The sequence below is a fragment of the Podarcis filfolensis genome, assembly GCF_964270895.1.
Source record: "Podarcis filfolensis genome assembly, chromosome: 14".
In the NCBI taxonomy this organism is placed as follows: domain Eukaryota; kingdom Metazoa; phylum Chordata; class Lepidosauria; order Squamata; family Lacertidae; genus Podarcis; species Podarcis filfolensis.
Genome location: NC_139616.1, coordinates 6,658,978 through 6,679,999, shown reverse-complemented (window position 1 = coordinate 6,679,999; position 21,022 = coordinate 6,658,978). Strand labels below are relative to the sequence as shown.

The window sequence follows — 21,022 nt, the reverse complement described above, 5'->3', positions numbered from 1 at the left end:
GAAGAAAGAGAAGAAAACAAAGAAGAGAGATGACAACAAGAAAGAAAGAAAGAAAGAAAGAAAGAAAGAAAGAAAGAAAGAAAGAAGAGATAAAAGGAAAAGAAAAGAAAAGAAACAGGAAGAAGAAAGGAAAGAGAGAGAGGGAAAAAAGAAGAGGAAAAAGAGAAAAGGGAAAGAAACAATAAAGAAAGATAAAAAGGACTTTTCCCATCTGCCAGTTACCTTAAAAAAAGAACAAAATATTTAAGAAATTCAGTGCATGATAATATCCACTGTCTCCACTTTCTGTTAAACCATGTTTATTTTAAGTGTCTCAAAATCATTTGATTCCTCTCTGACTTTTGACACCAGTTTCAGGGCAAACCCATTTAGTTATTGTTTACCCTCCCAAGGACCCAGGGAGGCAGGCCAGGACCAGTGTTCTCCAGGACTGATGAGGAACTGAACCACAGAGAGCTGGGATGGAGCTGGAGGGAGGGAAGGAGGGAGAGAGCAAGAGAGCACTTGCGAGACTGCCTTATAGATGAAGATCATTGCCCCCGCCGCCAGCTTGGGCAACTTAAGCTGCTCCCAAAAGCCCTGATTTTGTCTCCATTCATCCACTGTGTTGCAAAGGGATTTGATCCAATTCATTTGGCTGTTAATGCAGCTGACTTGACAACTAGCCTCCTGTTAATTCTGGTGAAGAGGCAGATGTGTTGAGACCAGGCAGCGATCTCTCCCAAATCAGCACGAGACAGCAGGCTGTGACATCAGGAATTGATTTTATTGTAATTGCCAGAACCCAAGAAAGGAGATGGGGAACGGGACATATGATCCAAAAACTAGGGTGGGGAGCTAGTGGTCTTCTAGATGTTATTGGACCTCCATCACCCCCAGCAGTCAGCAAGGTCAGGGAGGAGGATGGGAGGTGTAGTTCAACAACAGGTGCCCCAACACAGCCTTTAAATTAATGTCAAACTTGAGGCCAGCCCAAGATATTTTGCTTCCTCTAGCAAATGGGGCCTCCACCTCAAGTCAAGGTGAATATGCTGAACACGACTCAACTTATTTTGGAACCTGATGCAGAAAACCCAACAGGCTCTTCTCTTTCTCCCTGACAATAAAATTACAATAATAAATGGAATAATCAATAATTTGCTGTCTTTTCATAATATGCCAAATCAGCTGCCTGAGGCAGTCACCTTATTCTGCCTAATAGTACAGCTGTCTCTGTTCAAACTGCAAGTGGTTCATAAGAAGAGCCGTATAAACATGCAAATGTACGTATCTCATGAAGCGAGCTGTAGTCCAAAAAGCTTACACCACAATCAATGTGTTGGTCTTTAAGGTGCCACAAGACTCTTGGTTGTTCATCAGACTTACGAGCTGTATGCAATAAGATTAGCCTTACAAGCAGACAGAGCAGGGATCTCTGTTGAGGATCAGAGCAATGAGCACGAAACTTCCATCTGATTCAAACTGAGAGCCCTCTTTGAGTTTTGTCAAAAGCCAGAGGAGGCTTAAGCAGCTGTCATCTGCAAAATGTCATCATAGTGCATCATCATAGGGACGCTGTGGTGGTCAACTGCCACAACCATCAGTGTCAAACAGTAAAACTTCAGACCATGGAGCTCTGCAAAGACTCGGACTTGATCTATAACTACAAACTATCTATCATATCTATCAATCTACTGAATCACTCAGTAGATTTGCAGGTGAAGCAATACACAGACTCCATGGCGCTGCAATTATTTTCAAAATATATATTTGGCAAGATGTATAAATTGTTGTGCAAGAATCTTCAGGTTACTGTGCCTATGAGTAGGTATATACAAGTAAACACCAATTTAGAGCAGTGATAAAATAATCAATCACACAAGAAACCAGCATTTGGTTACAGTTCCTCCAACCAACCAGAAGACACCCCACCTCATTTGGCCTAGTGGAGAAAAGGTCAGAAAGCAATTTTGAATAATAAACGAGACCTCCTGACCTCCTGACCCAAGTCTGGCAGGGTCAGTGGCAGCCCTTTTCACCAAATGCTGATGGCAGAGACACAGACAGCTCCACTAATGAGCTCCTAGATAGAGCAATTGCCAATCTGGAGGTCACTGGCCTGCTGCTTCACAGGAAGAGGAAAGTGATGCTCTATTTGGCTGAAAGTGGAAGCCAAGGGGGTCAAGGAAATCCGGAATGTTGTTGTTCCTCCTAAGGCCAATCCCAGTGTGGGCATGATCTCATGAGGAGGTAGCACGTCACCAGGTCCACTGGAGAAAGATCACTAGCACAAATCTGCAATGCTGCCTTAGCTCCCACTCAGTGTCATGAACTGGCTAGATGCAGAGGAATGGTGGAAGGCACCAGTGGGGGAACCCTGAGAGAAGAAGGCTCAGAGCCTGTGGACTGGTAAGTGGATGATGATTAGTGGTCAGAGGCAGAAGACGGAGGTGTTGGTGTTGGAAGAGGTAACAGGGTTTAGTGAGCAGGGAGAGGCTGTGGCAGAAAGAAGTGCAGAAGCAGAAGTGGAAGAAGCAGAAGAGGAGAGAGTCCAAGAGGCAGAGATGAGTCAGGCTGGTGAAGATGCCAGGGTGTCTCCCTCTCCTGCTACAAGCTCCCCTTCCCCCGGTCTCCCAGGACCAGGAGAGGTATGAAGTGGAAAGAGAAAAGACTGTGTAGTCTCAGGTTGCTTGGGAAGGACTCTGGTGAGGAGATTTAGTCAGCTGTGGGAATGTGAGGAACTTCACTCTCCACAATTGCCTTGTACGCGCAAGACCTACCAAGAAGAGTTGATGAGCTCCTTAGGCCTGGCACCCCCAAGCAGGCCTTGTTTCTTCTAATAAACCTCACTTACTGGTTGGCTCCTTGATGCTCAGCCTCTTCATTCCACATGTGTCAGGAAGAGACTGACAGGCTCTTTCTGATCTGCTTCCCTGAGCTAGAAACCTCAGGGAAGCCCAGCACTGCAGCAGAATGGAAATAGCTGCATCCACACCCACACATACCATATTAGTCTCCAGCCAAACATTAAACATCAAATGGTCTCAGCTCCTGTAATTTCTATCTGTATAATCACTGTGATTAATAGCCCAAAGTTGTCCATCTAGTTCAGCATCCTGCTTCTCCCTACAGCAGCCAGCCACAGGCCCAAATGGAAGACCCACAAGGGCAACAGGCCCCCTCCTGTTGTTTCCCCTTCAGAAAATGCCATTCAGTGGCACACACATCTCATGAACCAGGAGGTCCCATCCGTGTGGTCATAACGGGCCTCTTCCATGAACTTGTCTAATTCCCTCTTCAAAGCCACCTGACCTTGTGGCCGTAGACACACCATGTGGCAGTGCATGAATAAGTGTGAAGATTGACAAAAGTGACACTCCTCTCTGCCCACTGTTTATGCACCATGCCTGATTTTACAGCCTTCTACCATGTCCTCTCTTAGTTGCTCTGTTTTCTAAACCCAAAAATCCCCAAACGCTTTGGCCTTCCCTTCTACAGCAGATGATCCAGCTTCCCATAGAGGAGAGGATTTTCTAAATGCAGATTTTCAAACTAGAACAACCACTATATTTTAAAAGTTCCCTGTCTCTTTTCTATGGAACCCCTAAGCCTCATTAAAGCCTCATTTGTAGCAGTTTGCTTTCCCCTTGTGGTTTAGGTCATTTGTGCGCACCCCCACCGCGCAAGAGTTCTGGTTCTTTTCCAGATTTCTGACCTTCTTGAATCTGAAGCCAAGCGCATTTGCAGACAGCTGCAACACGAGAGCCTCCTCGTCCTCCCCTGCCATTGACCTTCAACCTGATCTGAAAGAGCCACCTTCTTTCTGAGAGAGAAGTTATTCATTTACTGTAATAGCCTCCTGAGCAATGGCTGGCAATTGTGCCCAGATGGGATTCTGTGGGGCTTCCAGCTCCAGAACCAGCAGGAGGCTGCAGTTGGATCAGCTGGGGCTGCAAAAGTTGATCTTTAAAAATATGACTGGTGTGTGAAATTAAAGGAAAAGAGTGTTTGTTTCAGCGCAAGCAGGGCAGGAGGAGGGATTAAAAACAACAGTTCCTATCATTTTGCCTGCGTCAATTCTCCACTTACTGTTCCTAAGCGGAAATCTAATCTTCTCTGTTGGGGACAAATGGGGAATCTGCAGTGCAGCTTTTCCACTGGGCCAGATATATAAATGTGGTGGCTCTTTCATTCAAAAGTGCAAAGAAATGAAATGGACTGGATGGGGGGGGGGAGGAAGCACCAGCTCTGCAAAGCCGAGCTGCAGGTGGCGATGGAGGAGACAGTTTGTGAGGCATGGAGGGCATTTATCACAACCCCTAGACAAGTTATTGAGCTGTCTGTGAAAAACAGGAAGAGTTCTCGCAGAAGGCAGTGGCTGAGGCCCTTGATTGATAGAGTGAGATGATGCAAAGCTGTCTGATGGCCTCTCTGTGAAATAACGCAGAGGAACTCAAGGTCTTTCTTGACAATCCCTGACCACAGATGAACAGCTACTTTATTACAGCGCAGGGAAAGGTTGCACCTTGCTCCAGACTCACCCACCCGCCGATGCACACAGTTAACTTCACCAACAACCCCCTGTGCGTTTAAGGGGTCTGCAGACTTCGTAGGATTTAAAGGGACAGCAGATTGCGTTAGTTCAAAGGTGGGATTCTTCCCCCCCCCCCATGCAACGAAAGTACCGGTAACTGGAAATAATATAGTCAATCCGTACTATGCTGTTCTGGGACCAGGCAAGAATATCGGGGAGCTGTGCTTACACCTTCTGAAACCTTGACATTGTCAGCCTCTATGAAATGCAGGGTTTTTATTTGTCTTTAAGCCATTTTACAATACAGTGGTACCTCAGGTTAAGTACTTAATTCGTTCCGGAGGTCTGTACTTAACCTGAAACTGTACTTAACCTGAAGCACCACTTTAGCTAATGGGGCCTCCTGCTGCTGTCGCGCCGCCGGAGCACGATTTCTGTTCTCATCCTGAAGCAAAGTTCTTAACCTGAAGCACAATTTATGGATTAGCGGAGTCTGTAACCTGAAGCGTATGTAACATGAAGCGTATGTAACCTGAGGTACCACTGTAGAGAGTGATACCTAAGGGACACCATAAAGGGATCTTCCAAGGCAGAGGTGAATCTCAAGTTTCTGTGCTGCAGCTCCAGTGGCATTGATTTCAGGAACTCCTCCCAAGTCACTTTGGATGTTGTGGGGCATGTCTTCTTGGGGGGGGGGGGGCTCTTTTTGCTAACTCCACTCCACTTGGTGGGGGTCAGGGGGGCTGCATCAGGCCTCCAGACTAGACCCCTATTTTAGAGTAATGGCTCTGTGAGCAAGTCAAGTTCTTGACTGGCGTATCTCTTAGCACACACTGTTGTCCCTTTTGCACTAACTGTTTGGTGTATGAGAGAGCAAACTTAAGCAAGCAGCCTCTCCAGCCACTTAGGGATGGATACAAGAGAAGACTGAACTTCCTGGCACCTGAGCCATCTCAGTCCAGCTCAGATGATGGGAGAAGCCACTCTACAGTTCACAGATTTGATTAAAAAAAAAATATTAGCCACTGAATTACAGTTTTTTGGTTGGATTCCTATCACAGCCAAGTTGATGTTTAAGTGGAAGGATCAGAAGTGATACTTTCCAGTGACTGCAGCAATTTATGACTGGCAATTTTAGCTAAAAGAATTCAACAAACAAGATTTTTAATGGGCTCTACCAGCTTGATTTTGAGAAACACAGGTGGGCACATCAGAGAAGGCACCTTAGCTGGCTGATGGCCTGCTGCTCCAGTGGGTTGTTGGCTAAGTTAACTGTGTGCATCAGCACGTGGGTGAGTCTCTTGGTGCCTCTTCTCATTCCTTGGTGCAGTGGGACAATGGTCACATCAGATCACCTCCGAAGCAGCCGAGCTGTCACCTGCTCCAAGCTCTGTTCCTAGCTTCAGCTCCTCTGGCACACAACCGTTCTTAAAACCCATATGCTGGAGAGCACAGCCATTTGGATCAGGCCCAAGGAAGAAGACCCCTAGTTTGACCTGGGAAGGAGAGGACGACTGGGAGCTTCTAAGAGAAATGGCGCCATAAACTGCTGCTGTTATGCTCCTGCAAATGACTCATCCTTACAGTAATGGCTAAGAGGCAAGTGGGCTTCCCCAGGCAGGACCTGAAGCTGGCAATCCTAAACCGTCAGCTCAGCTCATGCTGGTTGTGGCACAGAGGAAAGGCATTCCCTTTCCAGGTGGATTCTAAAAAGGCAGCTTGTGATCTAGCAAAGGCAAAATGTCAGGGGGAGAGAGAAATGGATGAGGCTCAGCAGTGGAGACAGACAGAGGTTAGCTGTGGAAGGAGAGCAGCAGAGCTGAGGTACTGCAGAGGGAGCTTCCCATCTCCAGTTTCTGTTTGCTTGTTTGTAATTTATTTTTAGAGTTTCTAGCGGAATGGATTAATGGGTGCATTATGTGCAGCAGATATCAGGCCCACGTGGGCAGCTGCTTAGTTGAGGTTTTCAAAAATGCATGGAGTGCACGAAGCACAGATCTTGACTCCACCAAATGTCAGGTGGGCCAAAATCTGTGCAATACTTTCAGATGCCACAACGCAACACCAGGTCCAGTCATGTTCGCTAGATGAAGGAACTAGAAGCAGCAAGTTCTGCAGCAAATCTAAGCATAAAAAGTTCAGGGCAACTTGGCTTCTTCTTCTCTTGCCCAGCCCCCATTGGGAGAAGATAGTAAGATAAGTGTAGGAAAGCAGGAAGGCCCCAAATACCCCCATAAGACCTCAGCTCCGGCTTTTAGTTATTTCTTCTCTACCCTTGTGCTTGATTCAGAAAGCACAACCAGTGCAAATTGCAGCAGCTTCTGGAGTGGGGCACCCAGCTTTACCCATCAGCGTTGAAAGTTCTATTAGCTACTGAGCCAAGTTCAAGGTTTAGTTCTCAACATTTAAAGCCCCATTTGGGACCAGGATACTTAGTACAGACCAAGCCAGTCTCTAAGATCTTCCCAAGAAGATAGTCCTTGGTGGACTGCCACTTGCTGACGATGTGTAAGTGAGCCTCTGGAATGCCCTCCATCGGGTAGTTTGTGAGACAGTCACAGTAACAACCTTTCAATGCCTCTTAAAAACTTAGGTTTATCTAGGTCCATGTTTCCCAAAGTGGGCGATACTGTCCCCTGGGGGGCACTGGAATGATCCAGGGGGGCAGTAGTAGCCTTGGGTGCAATTGGGGGGCATTGCATAAAAATAAGGGTGGTTGGGATCTCCAAAGAATTGATGCTTTTGAATTATGGTGCTGGAGGAGACTCTTGAGAGTCCCATGGACTGCAAGAATATCAAACCTATCCATTCTGAAGGAAATCAGCCCTGAGTGCTCACTGGAAGGACAGATCCTGAAGCTGAGGCTCCAGTACTTTGGCCACCTCATGAGAAGAGAAGACTCCCTGGAAAAGACCTTGATGTTGGGAAAGATGGAGGGCACAAGGAGAAGGGGACGACAGAGGACGAGATGGTTGGACAGTGTTCTCGAAGCTACCAGCATGATTTTGACCAAACTGCGGGAGGCAGTGGAAGACAGGAGTGCCTGGCGTGCTCTGGTCCATGGGGTCATGAAGTCGGACACGACTAGACGATTAAACAACAACAATAACAGTGTTATTTGTATGAGAGAGTTGTGTTTTGTTTTTACCAAGTTTCATTGAATGTTGTGTGTTTATTGTTTGGTTACATCAGGTGGGATAATTTTAATAAATAAATAATAGCTATCGGGATCATTCATCTTTCCCCAAAACCACCCACCAGAGATGGAGAGCAGTCAACGCCACCTTTTACAGTGGCACTTCCTGTGCCTTGGCATCCAAAGTGTTGCTGCTTCCGTGTGGAGTTTCAACAATATCCTAGCAGAACCGTATCCTTTCTAATGTTTTGGATGAGCCTGGTATGGCGCCTGCACAATTGGATTTTGTGTAAAAATACACAACAAATCTGATTTCTGTTGCATTAAGGAGTTATGTCTGGTAAAATATATGAAGCAAAGAATGAAATAAGCTGCAGTTCTACAGAGTCTTCCATTTTGCTTCCTTCAATACTTGACCACTAATATTAGAGAATATTGGATCAAGGTACAGTTTTAAGTGAATGTCTATGAGATGATACAGTAGCTAAGTTAAACCACAGGTTAGATGATAAAATACAAAATTGAGTTGTGTTCCTTTACAGGAAAGGGCTGTAATATGAAACAAGGGTGTAATGTCTTTCAGTGATGCATATTCCACAAGAGGAGGAGGAGGAGAAGGAGAAATGTGCTGGCAGGGACCTCTACCGAGGCAGTTCAAGAGCACAGTACTTCCATGGAACAATCATGGCTAAGGACCGTTGTCAAGCTGTTTCCTTCTCTGTGAATTTGCCAAATCCCTTTAGAGCCACTGAAGTAAAGTGACCTTCACCACTTCTGGTGGCAGGAGAAATCTCACACCTCAGCCGCTCAGAATACTCCGCCTCTATTCTGCCACATCCCCTTTCTGTAGCCAAGGAAGAACCTGAGAGTGAACACAGATATTCACCTCTGCATAAGAAGATTGGCAGGCCATGGCTCAGTGCAGGAATGACAGTGGCCCAGGTCCCTCCTAGTCACCTTTTCTATTAGGACATTAGCCACAGGGGGAGGGGGCACCGTTTGCCTAAAATGGGAGGGTACTTATGGGTGAGGCTTGTAGATTTCATTAAGGTCCCCTTGAGCTCTGGCTTGAATCAACTTGGTTAATGAGAACTTACAGCACCTAGACAGAGTTCTTTTAACATACCAATGTTGACTTGATAACTGAAGACAGAGCCATGCCAATTGGCCCAGTTGGGTTTTGTGCAAAGACCAAGCGGCAGATGAAAGGATCACCAAGCCCAACCATCCTCATCCTCAAGCAGGACACCTTATGACTGAAAACATACAACATGGATCCCTTGCCAGCCTTGGTACAAAAATAGCTAAGGATGGGAAAGGAAGAGATTCCAGGAAAGAAGAAAATTGCTTATATATTTCAACAAGTTTTTTCTAATGTATTAGCATATATCTGTCTTTGTGAACAACAAACTGCCCACTTCTTGCTGAGATTCAGCGGTCAACACCTTTCTTTCCAAGTGGGTTGACACAAGGCGCTCTTCCTGAATGGTGCCTACCAGAGTTGACAATGCACAACCACTTCCTAAATATTCGAACCAAACAACCTTCTAGTATACGCAGGTTACACATGGTGAACTGTGACTCCATGAATGCTCAGGGGTCCCACACTGATGTAACCTGCACCTGGGGGAACCTGACATGACAAATATTATTTTCTTTTTCTTTTCTCTTTGGTAGCTGTTTTTGTCTCTTTTAAAATGTACATTCGTTTTCTATATCTTGCGGTATTATGACTTTAATAAAAATCTTAATACCAAAATATTGGTGTAGAATGGGGACAGGAGAGGGGAACCCATTGTAAAACAAAAGATAATCCCACATGCATGTCCATATTAGCACAACTGAAACTATCAATCGTGTTCTTTATGGCTGAAAATTTTTAACTTTTCTTAGATTCCTGGAACAAACGTGCTAGCCACAAATCTTCATGACAGACACATGCACACCACGAGATTATGAATTAGCTATGACAGAGAAGACTCACTAATAGGATTGGATGTAAACTTCAGGTCACTTAATTTTAAGGCTCAGCTAATGGCCTAAAGAAAATTGGATATCATCTCATAACATAAATTCTGAATCAGACTTTCCTGCCCATCAACAGGAACACCATTAAAAGTAACAGCAACTAGGCCCACTGTAAAATGAAATGATGCAGCTGTAAAACTAATTTCCACAATGTGGATTATTCTACCACCAAAGCATAAAAACACCACATTTCATAGTATGAAGTTATAAAATTGGAGCAGCAACATTTTTAGTATAAGTCTGATCTCATTGATAAAAGATAAATCTGAAAACATCTGCTCATTTCCATATAATTTGTTGTTCACTAATGTTATCTATAAAATGGCATGCATCAATTGTTTGCAATCGTATTTCCAATATACACAAGAATGAAATACTAGAAGCATTTTGAACATTTACACAAAGCAACACCCTTTCCCCTCCACGCCTTAAATATGGAGATGACGAACAGGAGTAGTAGCAGCAACTACCTGAGGGAGATCTGCAGCAGCAGGAACTCTGGGATGGAGAACCCTGGTCTTATCTCAGAATTTAAACGCTTCTCCATCCACCTTAACCTGCCCTCACACCAACAGATGAGACACTTACCCAGCAAGGGGTGGCTCTTTATTATCTCTGGCTCCTCGGTCCTTTGCTCCTCCACTTTGGCACTTGCTTGCCCATGACCGTTGGCCAAGGTCTTCCGATGGTTTCTCAGGCCCTGCCAAACTTCAGCCAGCAGAGCAGCCTGGATGGCTTCAGTCATCTGCCAGAGATGCAGGCTGTCAGTGAGGAGGGTGTTAGGCTGTCCTGCCCCAAGCCCAGGCCTCCTTCCCCCCACCCCTCTTCTCCCAAACACTGCTTCAGGAAAGGGGCAATGAGCAGGGAAGGCCTACTTACTTACCTATGCTTCTGAGCGCATATGCTAGGATGCTCAGTGCAGAGGAAAGGGAAAGCTAGGCTGACCCTTTGCCCTGCTGCATTGCTCTATCAGTGGCAACTGGCTTCATGATAGGAGGGGGTGAAGAAGAGGGGCCTGGGGGTGCTAAAGCTGGGTGGGGTTGAGGAGCTGACCAGAACCTCTCCTGCCCATCAGACTGGAGAGGCTGAGAACTTTTCAACCGCTTGTCACATACACAGCAGCCAGTTCCTGATATTCTTTGACTTTGAACAGTCAAAAAGAAAAGAAAAAAAGACCTCTCCACACACTGACACATCAAATGAATGGCTAGGCCAAAACTTCCCCCTAGATGCATCACCTTTTTATATGCAGAGTGCTCTTTCAGAAGTTTGCATGGTCATCCATATCAGATAATTTCTATACATGCAGAACTAACACAATATGCGAAAGGTTCAGGGCCAGCCTATTCCCTGACACAATCGTCTTACACATGTGTAGGGCAATCACTGGAAATCCGACAGGTCAGCAACAAATATGTCACATGGAGTTTCTGCTCATGGTTTCAGCAGGCTGTGTCTGTGTTGGTGAACTGGTACTGAATCAAGGCAGAGACCTGGAGGCTGCGGGCCTTCCTGATTCCCCCAGATCTGCAAAAGCTGCTTTGGTCTGGATTCCCTTGTGCACATGAGCTGAGCTTGGCTAGATGCCAAGGTGCCCCTGCAGGACACACTGTGCTGACAAGCAAGGTGATCGTGGCTGGATTTCGGCACCAAGTGCATCACCAACAGATAACTGACTGTGGGCTTCTCTGTCACACCAAATGTCTCAGCTACCATATATTGTTCCCCATGCTAGCAGTCTGCAGTGGATTGCCACCACCTATCCAAGGTCTCTTTGCACTTTGTTGCTTCAAGGAAGCCTACACAATAGTTCTCAATGGTTCTCAATGGCAGAAGAGCACCCACTTCCTACCTCTATGGATTGGTCTCTCCAAGAAGAAATAAGTTTGACAAGTGAACTGTTCTCTGGTTCATGGACAGGAAACCCCAATATGTCTGAAAATAGAGGAAACACTCTTAGTCAGGCTGCATCCAGTTGAAGTATAACAATGCACCAGGCCTTTAAAACAGAACCACTTGTCTTGAAGGCCTTGTAAAAGATGATGGCAGTTTAAGAAAAGAAGTTTCATGAAGCATTTGCAACTAAACAGGAAGCTTGTACACAAGTTAACAATCCTGGTATTGTTGACTACCTCTGAACTTTCTGTTTGCAATATACAGCCCACTTAAATTTAATCCACTTGACAATACACATATCAAATCACATGTAACTGAAGTTCCGGATTCCTCAGTTTTGATTTCCAAGGTCCCTCCCCTGAAGAAAATCCATCCTGGGGTGTAATGCAATATGCCCTACGGTCTCCAGTTTACTTACATAACATCAGCGTAGGAGAGTATCTATTTCTCCCAGCTTTAAAAAAACCAATACCTTATTTTTAGTCTTGGTTACCAATGGCTATTTTTCTTATCAGTAAAGAATTAAGGATATAACTAAATTACCCATAAATCACCCACATATGAGCTATATAAAGCTAAACGGAAAAAGAGCAGTAAGGAATATCTTGAAGATGCTGGAACTGCTAATGGAGCTGGTATAGAAAATGGAAGAAGTTGGTGTGGGGAGAAGCAAAGCGGGGCTGTGACTTAATGATGGGGCAGAGGCCCCACGCAGGCAGAAGGCTCCATGTTCAATCCTCACATACCCTCCAAGTGTCCCAATTTCCCAGGGATAGTCCTGGAATTACAGAAGCCATCCCAGTTTCTGATTTGCTCCTGGAATGTCCTGGTTTTCTTTTTTCCTTCCCTCTATGTCTCGGAGAACAATTTTTATTTTTAGTTATTTTTTATTGGTTTTATTCATAACAAACAATATAAAATAAACATCAATACAATATCGCAGTGTGGGATTTCTCCAATCCCTTGATTTCCCTCTACCCTCTCCATGGTTCCATTATATTTATTATTCATGCATGCATGGCCATATCTTATTTTCCATCTATATTCTCAGAGAACAATTAAAAGTGGTGTGTGTGTGTGTGTGTGTGTGTGTGTGTGTGTGTGTGTGTAGGTGCAAAATTGGAGTCCTGTTTATAGGGAAAATAAAATCCCTGCACCAAATGAAGGAAATGGTGAAGCCCTTCCTTTAGTTTTGAAGAAAAAGGCCACCAATCCACTTTCAATTCTCTAATTGCAATGCTACTGTAGGCAGCCATTTACTAGGAAACACCTGGAATGTTGATTCCTTTATTGTAAATGAAGCCTTACACTGTCTGCTCAGAAGGAAGTCCCACTGTATTCAATGGAGCTTACTCTGGGTAAAAACTGAGCAGCTTTGTTCCCTGGGCCCTTTCAGACAACCAGCTTCCAACTTTCATATTCAGCATCCTTTTGGAGGAAGGGGACTGGTTATTTAAAGGATTCCCCATCTGACTATAATTTAGGATGTGATGTAGGCCTTTTGCATTTCCTGGAGGAATCTGGCACCTGCCTGTCCACTCCTGAAATTTCTTCCGCTGTTTATAACAACAAATGAATATTGACTTTTTGCAGGTCACATTGGGCAAACTCTCAAAAAGGGGGAGGTTGTTTCATTTAGCTCTGAGCCAAAGGTCTATGGGTATACTGAAAAATCAAACACATCTGACCAAGTTGATGCTACAATAAATATATTAGGTGCTACAAGACTCATTGTTAAAAGTTATGAAGACAAAGACATGATCAGATTTTATGAGTTTATTGCATGCTGTTTCTGAGGTGAGAAAAGCTGTTGCTTATGGGGGAGGAAAAATCTTGTGGCCCATGCAGCTGCCAGGAATTGGGAGAAGTGAAACTAGCCAGCTTCTTCTTACATCAGCTGTATGTTTTTCTGCCTGCAACAGGTTATTCATAGGTTTATATGATCATGACATTAAAGCAGGGGTCAGCAAACTTTTTCAGCAGGGGGCCAGTCCACTGTCCCTCAGACCTTGTGGGGGACCGGACTATATTTTGAAAAAAATAATGAACGAATTCCTATGCCCCACAAATAACCAGAGATGCATTTTAAATAAAAGCACACATTCTACTCATGTAAAAACACCAGGCAGGCCCCACAAATAACCCAAAGATGCATTTTAAATAAAAGGGCACATTCTACTCATGTAAAAACACACTGATTCCCGGACCATCCGCGGGCCGGATTTAGAAGGTGATTGGTCATTAGTTTGCCTAGTAAAGGATAAAGGGACCCCTGACCAATAGGTCCAGTCGTGGCCGACTCTGGGGTTGTGGCGCTCATCTCGCTTTACTGGCCAAGGGAACCGGCATGCAGCTTCCAGGTCATGTGGCCAGCATGACTAAGCCGCTTCTGGCAAACCAGAGCAGAGCACGGAAACGCCATTTACCTTCCAGCCGGAGTGGTACCTACTTATCTACTTGCACTTTGATGTGCTTTCGAACTGCTAGGTTGGCAGGAGCAGGGACCAAGCAACGGGAGCTCACCCCTTCTCCAGGGATTCAAACTGCCGACCTACTGATCGGCAAGCCCTAGGCTCTATGGTTTAACCCACAGCGCCACCCGTGTTAGTTCACCTACCCATGCATTAAAGCATGAAATAATAATAATAATAATAATAATAATTTATTATTTACCGTATACCCCGCCCATCTGGCTGAGTTTCCCCAGCCACTCTGGGCAGCTCCCAATCAAGTGTTAAAAACAGTACAGTGTTACACATTAAAAACTTCCCTGAACAGTCCAGTTCTAGCTAAAATCAAGTCATAATGAAAACTATGAAGCCTCGGATAGTCACTAGGCTATGAATTTGTTATCAACAATGCTGAAGCTTTGCTTGGGGGGGATCTTACTCATACAACAGTTTTGCTGGAAGGAACGCTAACTTAGGTCTCTCTCTTTCTCTTTTACGATAATGGAAGTTTGAAATGTTCATATGGAGGGTGGTGTCACTCACCACCCATAAGTAAAAACCCCAAATGGCATCTCTTAACAGTCATACCTCACAAAACAAGAGGAAAGCCCACTTGTAGCAGCACTGAAATGATTTATTGGCCCAACATCTTTCAAGTTCACAAGCCAGAGGCTGAGAAACAACTGCTGTGCATCACACCAGTGCTTCAGGCCACATGGCTTAGCTGCCCTACCAGTTGAAAATAGTTGAGATCATGATGGACCAGTGTTTTAAATGAAAGTAAGGATACCTGGGGCATCTTGAGTGTTGTGAGAAGTTCAAAGTTCAGAAGGTACTAGAGGAACATATAGAAACTCAGGCTCCCTTCTCACAATGCACAGGATGACATTAATGTTTCAGCACCTCGAAATGTGTTTCCAATGCTGTCATGTCTAGAAAACAAACATGGGTTGTGTCTGCCATAATTCTGCACTGCCTCCTGATACTCACGTCTAGTGGACTCTTCATAAGAGCTTGTGGTCCCAAGAGATGGTGTGGGTCTCCATTTGTTGCGTGCAGACTCCAGTTTCTGGCGACTGAGGGGAAATGTTATAACAGTCAAGGAGATCAGTGCAGGCAAGCAGAGATACCACTAAGCAATCCTGGGCTATAGTAAACTTACTGACCTTTATGGACCTAAGTAAGTCATGCCCATTATTTTCAATGGGTCTACTCTGAGTAGGACTAACATTGGCTCTAATCCAATATACATATATAACTGGAGGAGGACCCTCCCGTAGTGTACAGCTATCTTTCAGATGATCAAAGAGTGTGAAGCTGGGCAGCCTGCCAAGACTTCCCAAGAGCCATTTGTCCTCAGTGGCTGGCACAGAAAGCAGGCTCACTTGCTTAAAGCAACAAGGATCCCGTGTGAAAAATCATCTGCCTGGCCCTTCTCTTGCCCACAGTCCACAGCAAAGCAAACCCCCAGCCTCTTGCACGTGTTGACTTGTCAGGCTCAGATCCCAGCATCCAAGGAATCAGGCCTGGGAAAGGACTGTGCTCCTCATCAATATAAGCTGCCAGTCATGGGAGGCCCTTGGCATAAAGCAGCCCTTTGAAATGACTGGCAGCTGCACAGTTGCCATCTAGACTTCCTGCCTGCCTGCCACAGGCTCCTCCCTCACAGCCACTTTTCTTCTTGGCTTGACTGTTGGCAGAACCAGCAGTACAATTTTTCTCCTCCCCCCAGCTTTCAAGTTAGTTGTCCTTAGAAGGCCAGACCCAAGAGCCATGTAGGTTTCTTGAAGGACAATGATCACCCACACCAGTTGTCTAATTAGCATGCTCCACTTGGCTTGGCTAAAAACACGGCACATATTGTTTCTCTCCTGCCCAGATGCTGAAGGAGCAGCCAGCAAAATAAATGTGCCCTTGAGTAGGTATGAACATAACAAGCAAACCAACCAAACAACTTCATTTTGACATTCCTGTTTAATAGGCAGGAGTAATAAAAAGGCAACTAATGGTGGACTTTCAAAAGGGTAGACCAAACATGGTGTGCGAGGAAGTGTCTGTCAATTATCCCTTCCCAAGAGCCTTCTTACTGCGACTTGGGAAGATGACTCCTGCAACTTGCCAATTTCAACTCCTCAGGTTAATTAATTCTGGGAAATGCCATTTTCCAAGGTCCAGTTTTTTATATGCAAATAGAAAACCAGGAGTGCCCCAACCAGGCATTTCCTGGTGTATATTTATATCTTTCAAGGTAGGGAGACTGAGGTTTCTCAAAATGTGCACTACAAATATTGTATGCTATTCAATCTCAAGACCTTTACTAGTTTCCAGGCTTATAATGCCTTATAAGGGAGAGGTGCTGAACTATGTCTGAGGTGGGTGGGGATGGGTAACAAATGAGCTCTGTCCTATTGACTGACTCTAAAGGTAAAGGGACCCCTGACCATTAGGTCCAGTCGTGACCGACTCTGGGGTTGCGGCGCTCATCTCGCTTTATTGGCCGAGGGAGCCGGCGTAAAGCTTCCAGGTCATGTGGCCAGCATGACTAAGCCGCTTCTGGTGAACCAGAGCAGTGCACGGAAACATTGTTTGCCTTCTCGCCAGAGTGGTACCTATTTATCTACTTGCACTTTGACGTGCTTTTGAACTGCTAGGTTGGCAGGAGCCGGGACCGAGCAACGGGAGCTCACCCCGTTGCGGGGATTCGAACCGCCGACCTTCTGATCAGCAAGTCCTAGGCTCTGTGGTATAGACCACAGCGCCACCCAAGTCCCTTGTGCAGACTAAACCAGGCAACAAATGATAGCAAAGTAGATATTTTTCTATCGGTATATCTGTGATCCTAAACGTTGTGGGGGTTCGAACCGCCGACCTTCTGATTGGCAAGCCCTAGGCTCACTAGGTCCCAACTCTAAGGTATGTGACACTCTTGAGCAGGAAGTGTTGATAGCATGGCAAATGGAAACTACTCTCAGGTTCCATTCCTGGTAGCAAGGAATGATTGATGATGATCTACTTTTCTCCTCCTCATAGCCTTTTCCATATTTTCTTCTCCCCTACCTGCAAGGACTTTGCAGAAGTATTTAGTGTGAAATGCTGCCATGATACCAATAGTATCCAGCTCTTCTTTCCTCATTAAAAAAAAAAAAAGAATCTGGTTGGTGGCTTCGGTGAAGTTGAGAATTGGGACAGTGCCTGAAACTGAATCTAGGCATGGGAGATGTCATTAGTTCCTTGGATATAAGCCCAATCGTTATTTACAAGGTTCAGCCTCCCACATAAATTAAGGTTATGTGGAGACCTCAGTTTTCAACAGTGGCTTGGAATCTGTTTCACAAAATATATCTTTGTTCATGTCTTCAAGCCTAGATGTCATAAAATGAAGCCTAAGCTATATGGGGCTGCCCTTGGTAATTTCTGAGACATTTGCTCCCCTTTTTGTGGCAGGCTATGGGACGTGACAATATGTGGAATAAGCGCTGTAAAACACAGTTCCATCACAATCATGGCCCAGAAAAATGGTCTGAAAGCAAAAGTGACTAAAGTTCAGTGACTAAAGCAAAGGATTTCTGCCCCTGAGCAGTGCCTAGCTGGGAGTCAACCAACTGAGAACCATCTGTAAGACCCTCTAGAAAGCAAGGAATAAACAGAGCAAGCAAAACAAATAAATGATGCAAATTATTATTCCCATTTCATGGAGATGAAATGAGAAGGAGCTAAATCCTAACTGGTACACCAAAGGATATAAATGTGGGTTAATTAAGAGTAATTTGGAAACACTCTTAATGGGTTTCCAGGGCATGGCACTAGGCTACACTATGAATGACAAATGATAGGCAGACAAAGGGATGTCTGCCCATCCATCTGTGCCATCTAACATTTTGCCTGCTTGGGATTAGAGAAACACCGGAAAATGGAAGTTCTTACCTGGTCTTTTCTAAGGGCCTGCCAAATATCCTTTGAACTAAATATATCCTTCTCAGTAAGTAACTCAGAGTCAGGGATCTCTCTGTGGTACGGATGCTTTTTGTGTGTCCATTGAACCTTCCTGTTTGCTCTTGGGCCACACTAATGTACCTGTGACACAAATCCAGCACTTTTCTGGAGAACAAGTGATTTGCCTCCTGCTGCTCTTCCGCCCCTGGGGAACTGGCATAGCGCCATCCTGGCAATGTCAGAGAGAGATGATTGTTCCTTGACATAAGTCCAAGTGAGACTGGATAGAGAAGTCTCAAGATATCTAAATACTGAACACAGAGATCATCCAACTCCCCATCCACACCCCAAGGCAAGAGGCATGACAAGAGGAGCTTCGCTGCATCCATGACAACATTCACATTGACTTTTCCTGATGGCTGCCTCCGAACCTTCTTTGAACTCTTCGGCTTTTTGTGTCTTTTGATGCCGCCACTTTGTTCCAAAGAGCCAACTGCATTACTCTCCCCAAATGTTTGCTCTTCAGCTGGAGCTTTGACTTGCCCATCCAACGGAAAGAGTGACCCAGAAGTTCTGTTTCGTTTCAGCATTAGCATCCTTTTGTCAGCTGTGCTTTTGGCTCTCTTTAGAGCGTCATAGCTGTGGAATGAGCTGGATGACCTCAGTCCCTTGAGCTGGGCTGAATGCAGGAGTTCGGCCAATTTTTCCAAATCAAAGAGAAGGACGTAAAAATGGATGTTCTGTCGCTCTGTCTTCACAGGGAGGATGGTAAAAGGCCACTGGGTATGGCAGGCAGTGGGTAGCTGAAAATAATAAGAACAAGAATAATGTACACTTTGGTCAGCCACTAAAAATTACCCACAGCACATAGTATAGTCAACAGAAGGGTAAATATAACAAACCATTTCTAAAAGCAAAACCAAAAGTGAATGCAAACCAAAAGTCAAGACTGTTAAATAAAAGCATCTTCAATCTCTGGTGACCCACAGAAGGAGTCTGATGGGTTTCTTTTGGGACAGCACTCCAGGCAAGGCCCTGTCTCTCGTGTCTCTCTGTCTGAACCTCCATCATTCAGCCTGACACTGAGATCCAGCTCCGAGGGCCTTCTGGTGGTTCCCTCACTGCGAGAAGTGAGGTTACAGGGAACCAGGTAGAGGGCTTTCTCGGTAGTGGTGCCCACCCTGTGGAACACCCTCCCATCAGATGTCAAGGCAATAAGCAGCTGTCTTACTTTTAAAAGACATCTGGAGGCAGCCCTGTTTAGGGAAGTTTTTAATGTTTAATGCTGTATTGTGTTTTTAATATTCTGTTGTGAGCCGCCCAGAGTGGCTGGGGAAAACCCAGCCAGATGGGTGGGGTATAAATATTATTATTATTATTATTATTATTATTATTATTATTATTATTATTATTATTACATATTCCAAGATGGCACTGAGAGCAAAGCAACCCCAACCAGGGCATGGCATTTCAGAGGTGGGCAGGTGGCAAAATGGATTTGTATGGTGGTGTTCTATTGTAATGTTAACTTTCTGTAAGCTGCCCTGGAAACCTGTTGAAGGGGAAAGTATAAATTTTAAAAGTATGTTAGGAAATGCTCAGAGGAGAATGCTTTCATACTCACCTGAAGCAAACTGCTTTCTTTGATGACTACCACAATTTCCAATGCCTTGTAAGACTGTTTTGGAAGCTCCTTTTAAAAACAGGCAGAGTGAAATAAAAATGCAATCCTCACATTTTAATTGTGAGAGGTGAAGTCAATTTGGGAGGAGGGTGCAAATGGTGCCTGTGTCGACTGCAATGGGGGGGGGGAGTCTCTTTCACCATTTCTGCTCCTTCTGCTTCAGTTCCTCCATGTAGAACTACCATGTGCAATTCAACAAGAGCCAAGACTTCGCTGCTTCTGCTAGTGCTCACTGCAAACTCAGTGACTAAAAAGGGGGAAAGAGTCTCTGGCAAAACTCAGCAGAGAGAGGAGGCTAATCCCCTGCTTCCAGGGAAAAGGTCATTCTTCTCTTCCCCCTCATCCTCAAATACATCAATACAGGCTATTAACCTTAACTGGTCTAAGCCAGACCCACCACACAAACATTTTATGGAAAGTACAATGGAAATGCTATTTTACCAGGTGACCTTTTCATCTCTGCAGGCTCTTTGCCGCTGGGATTCACCTGCTTCTAGGAACTATGTCTTGCCCACTTAGAATGCACACGTCCATTAGGAAGCAGAGCACTTGAATTCTTCAGGCACTCCAGCTTCCTGATGCCAAGGCATCCTATGGCAGGATTAGTGCTAAATCGAGAGACAATGGGAGCAACCAAAGCTTTCTCCTTCCACAAGGGAACCAAGAAATGGAATCATGTGGTAGTTTTGCAAAGAAAACCATCCTCCCTTCTCCATTAAAGGGAGAGGTCACCACACCCCTAGTGCTCTCTAAATAAAGGCCTGGTTCCCAGTGGCACGGACACTGGAATGGTTATTCATACCTGTGGAAAACAAGGAAATCTGGATGCTTTTACACCTAGGTCTGCTAAGTCTGCAAATGAGAAACTGTTGCCTTTTGCTAAGAAACTTTGGATAGGAAATAAAAATCAGAAGCTGCAAGGAGGCTGCTCTGTCTAGAGTCAGAACAGGGCAGAAAGGCTCCAGAGATTGTCACGCCCAAAAAACTTGGGGGAACCAGAATGCCGAAGGTGAGCACCATACAGGCCCGCCAACTCATTTCTACTCAGGAGTAAATCTGAGGCCAAGTCCTTGCACATTCTACAAAGCACACATCTCTCCAGTACACGTTTCACAGATCCTGCCTTGGAGAGATCTTCCAGATGCTATTTGAATATTCATATCTGCCTGAAAGATTTTCTCCCAACAAATCTGAACATTCATTAGATGTTCATATGCACCGTGAATAATCACACATTCCACACCAACAATTCTCCTATTGGTCTTAGAAGCTGGCACAGCCAATGGTCAGGGAAGATGATGATGGGAGTTGTAGTCCAGAACATCTGGAGGGCACCAGGGTTAGAGATGCCTCTTCTACATCTCAAATAATATTGGTGCGAT

The 21,022-nt window shown here is 45.0% G+C and overlaps 1 protein-coding gene across 1 annotated transcript in view; it reads right to left on the bottom strand.

The window, feature by feature from the left end:
* The window catches only part of WDR72 (WD repeat domain 72), a 74,586-nt gene that overhangs the window by 14,763 nt on the left and 38,801 nt on the right, over positions 1–21,022 (bottom strand). Inside the window, exons 15-18 of the mRNA XM_083586340.1 lie at positions 17,948–18,759; positions 15,014–15,099; positions 11,530–11,612; positions 10,266–10,422 (exon numbers count right to left, since the gene is read on the bottom strand). Of these exons, the coding sequence (XP_083442466.1) occupies positions 10,266–10,422; positions 11,530–11,612; positions 15,014–15,099; positions 17,948–18,759 (1,138 nt within the window). The remainder of the gene's footprint in view (positions 1–10,265; positions 10,423–11,529; positions 11,613–15,013; positions 15,100–17,947; positions 18,760–21,022) is intronic.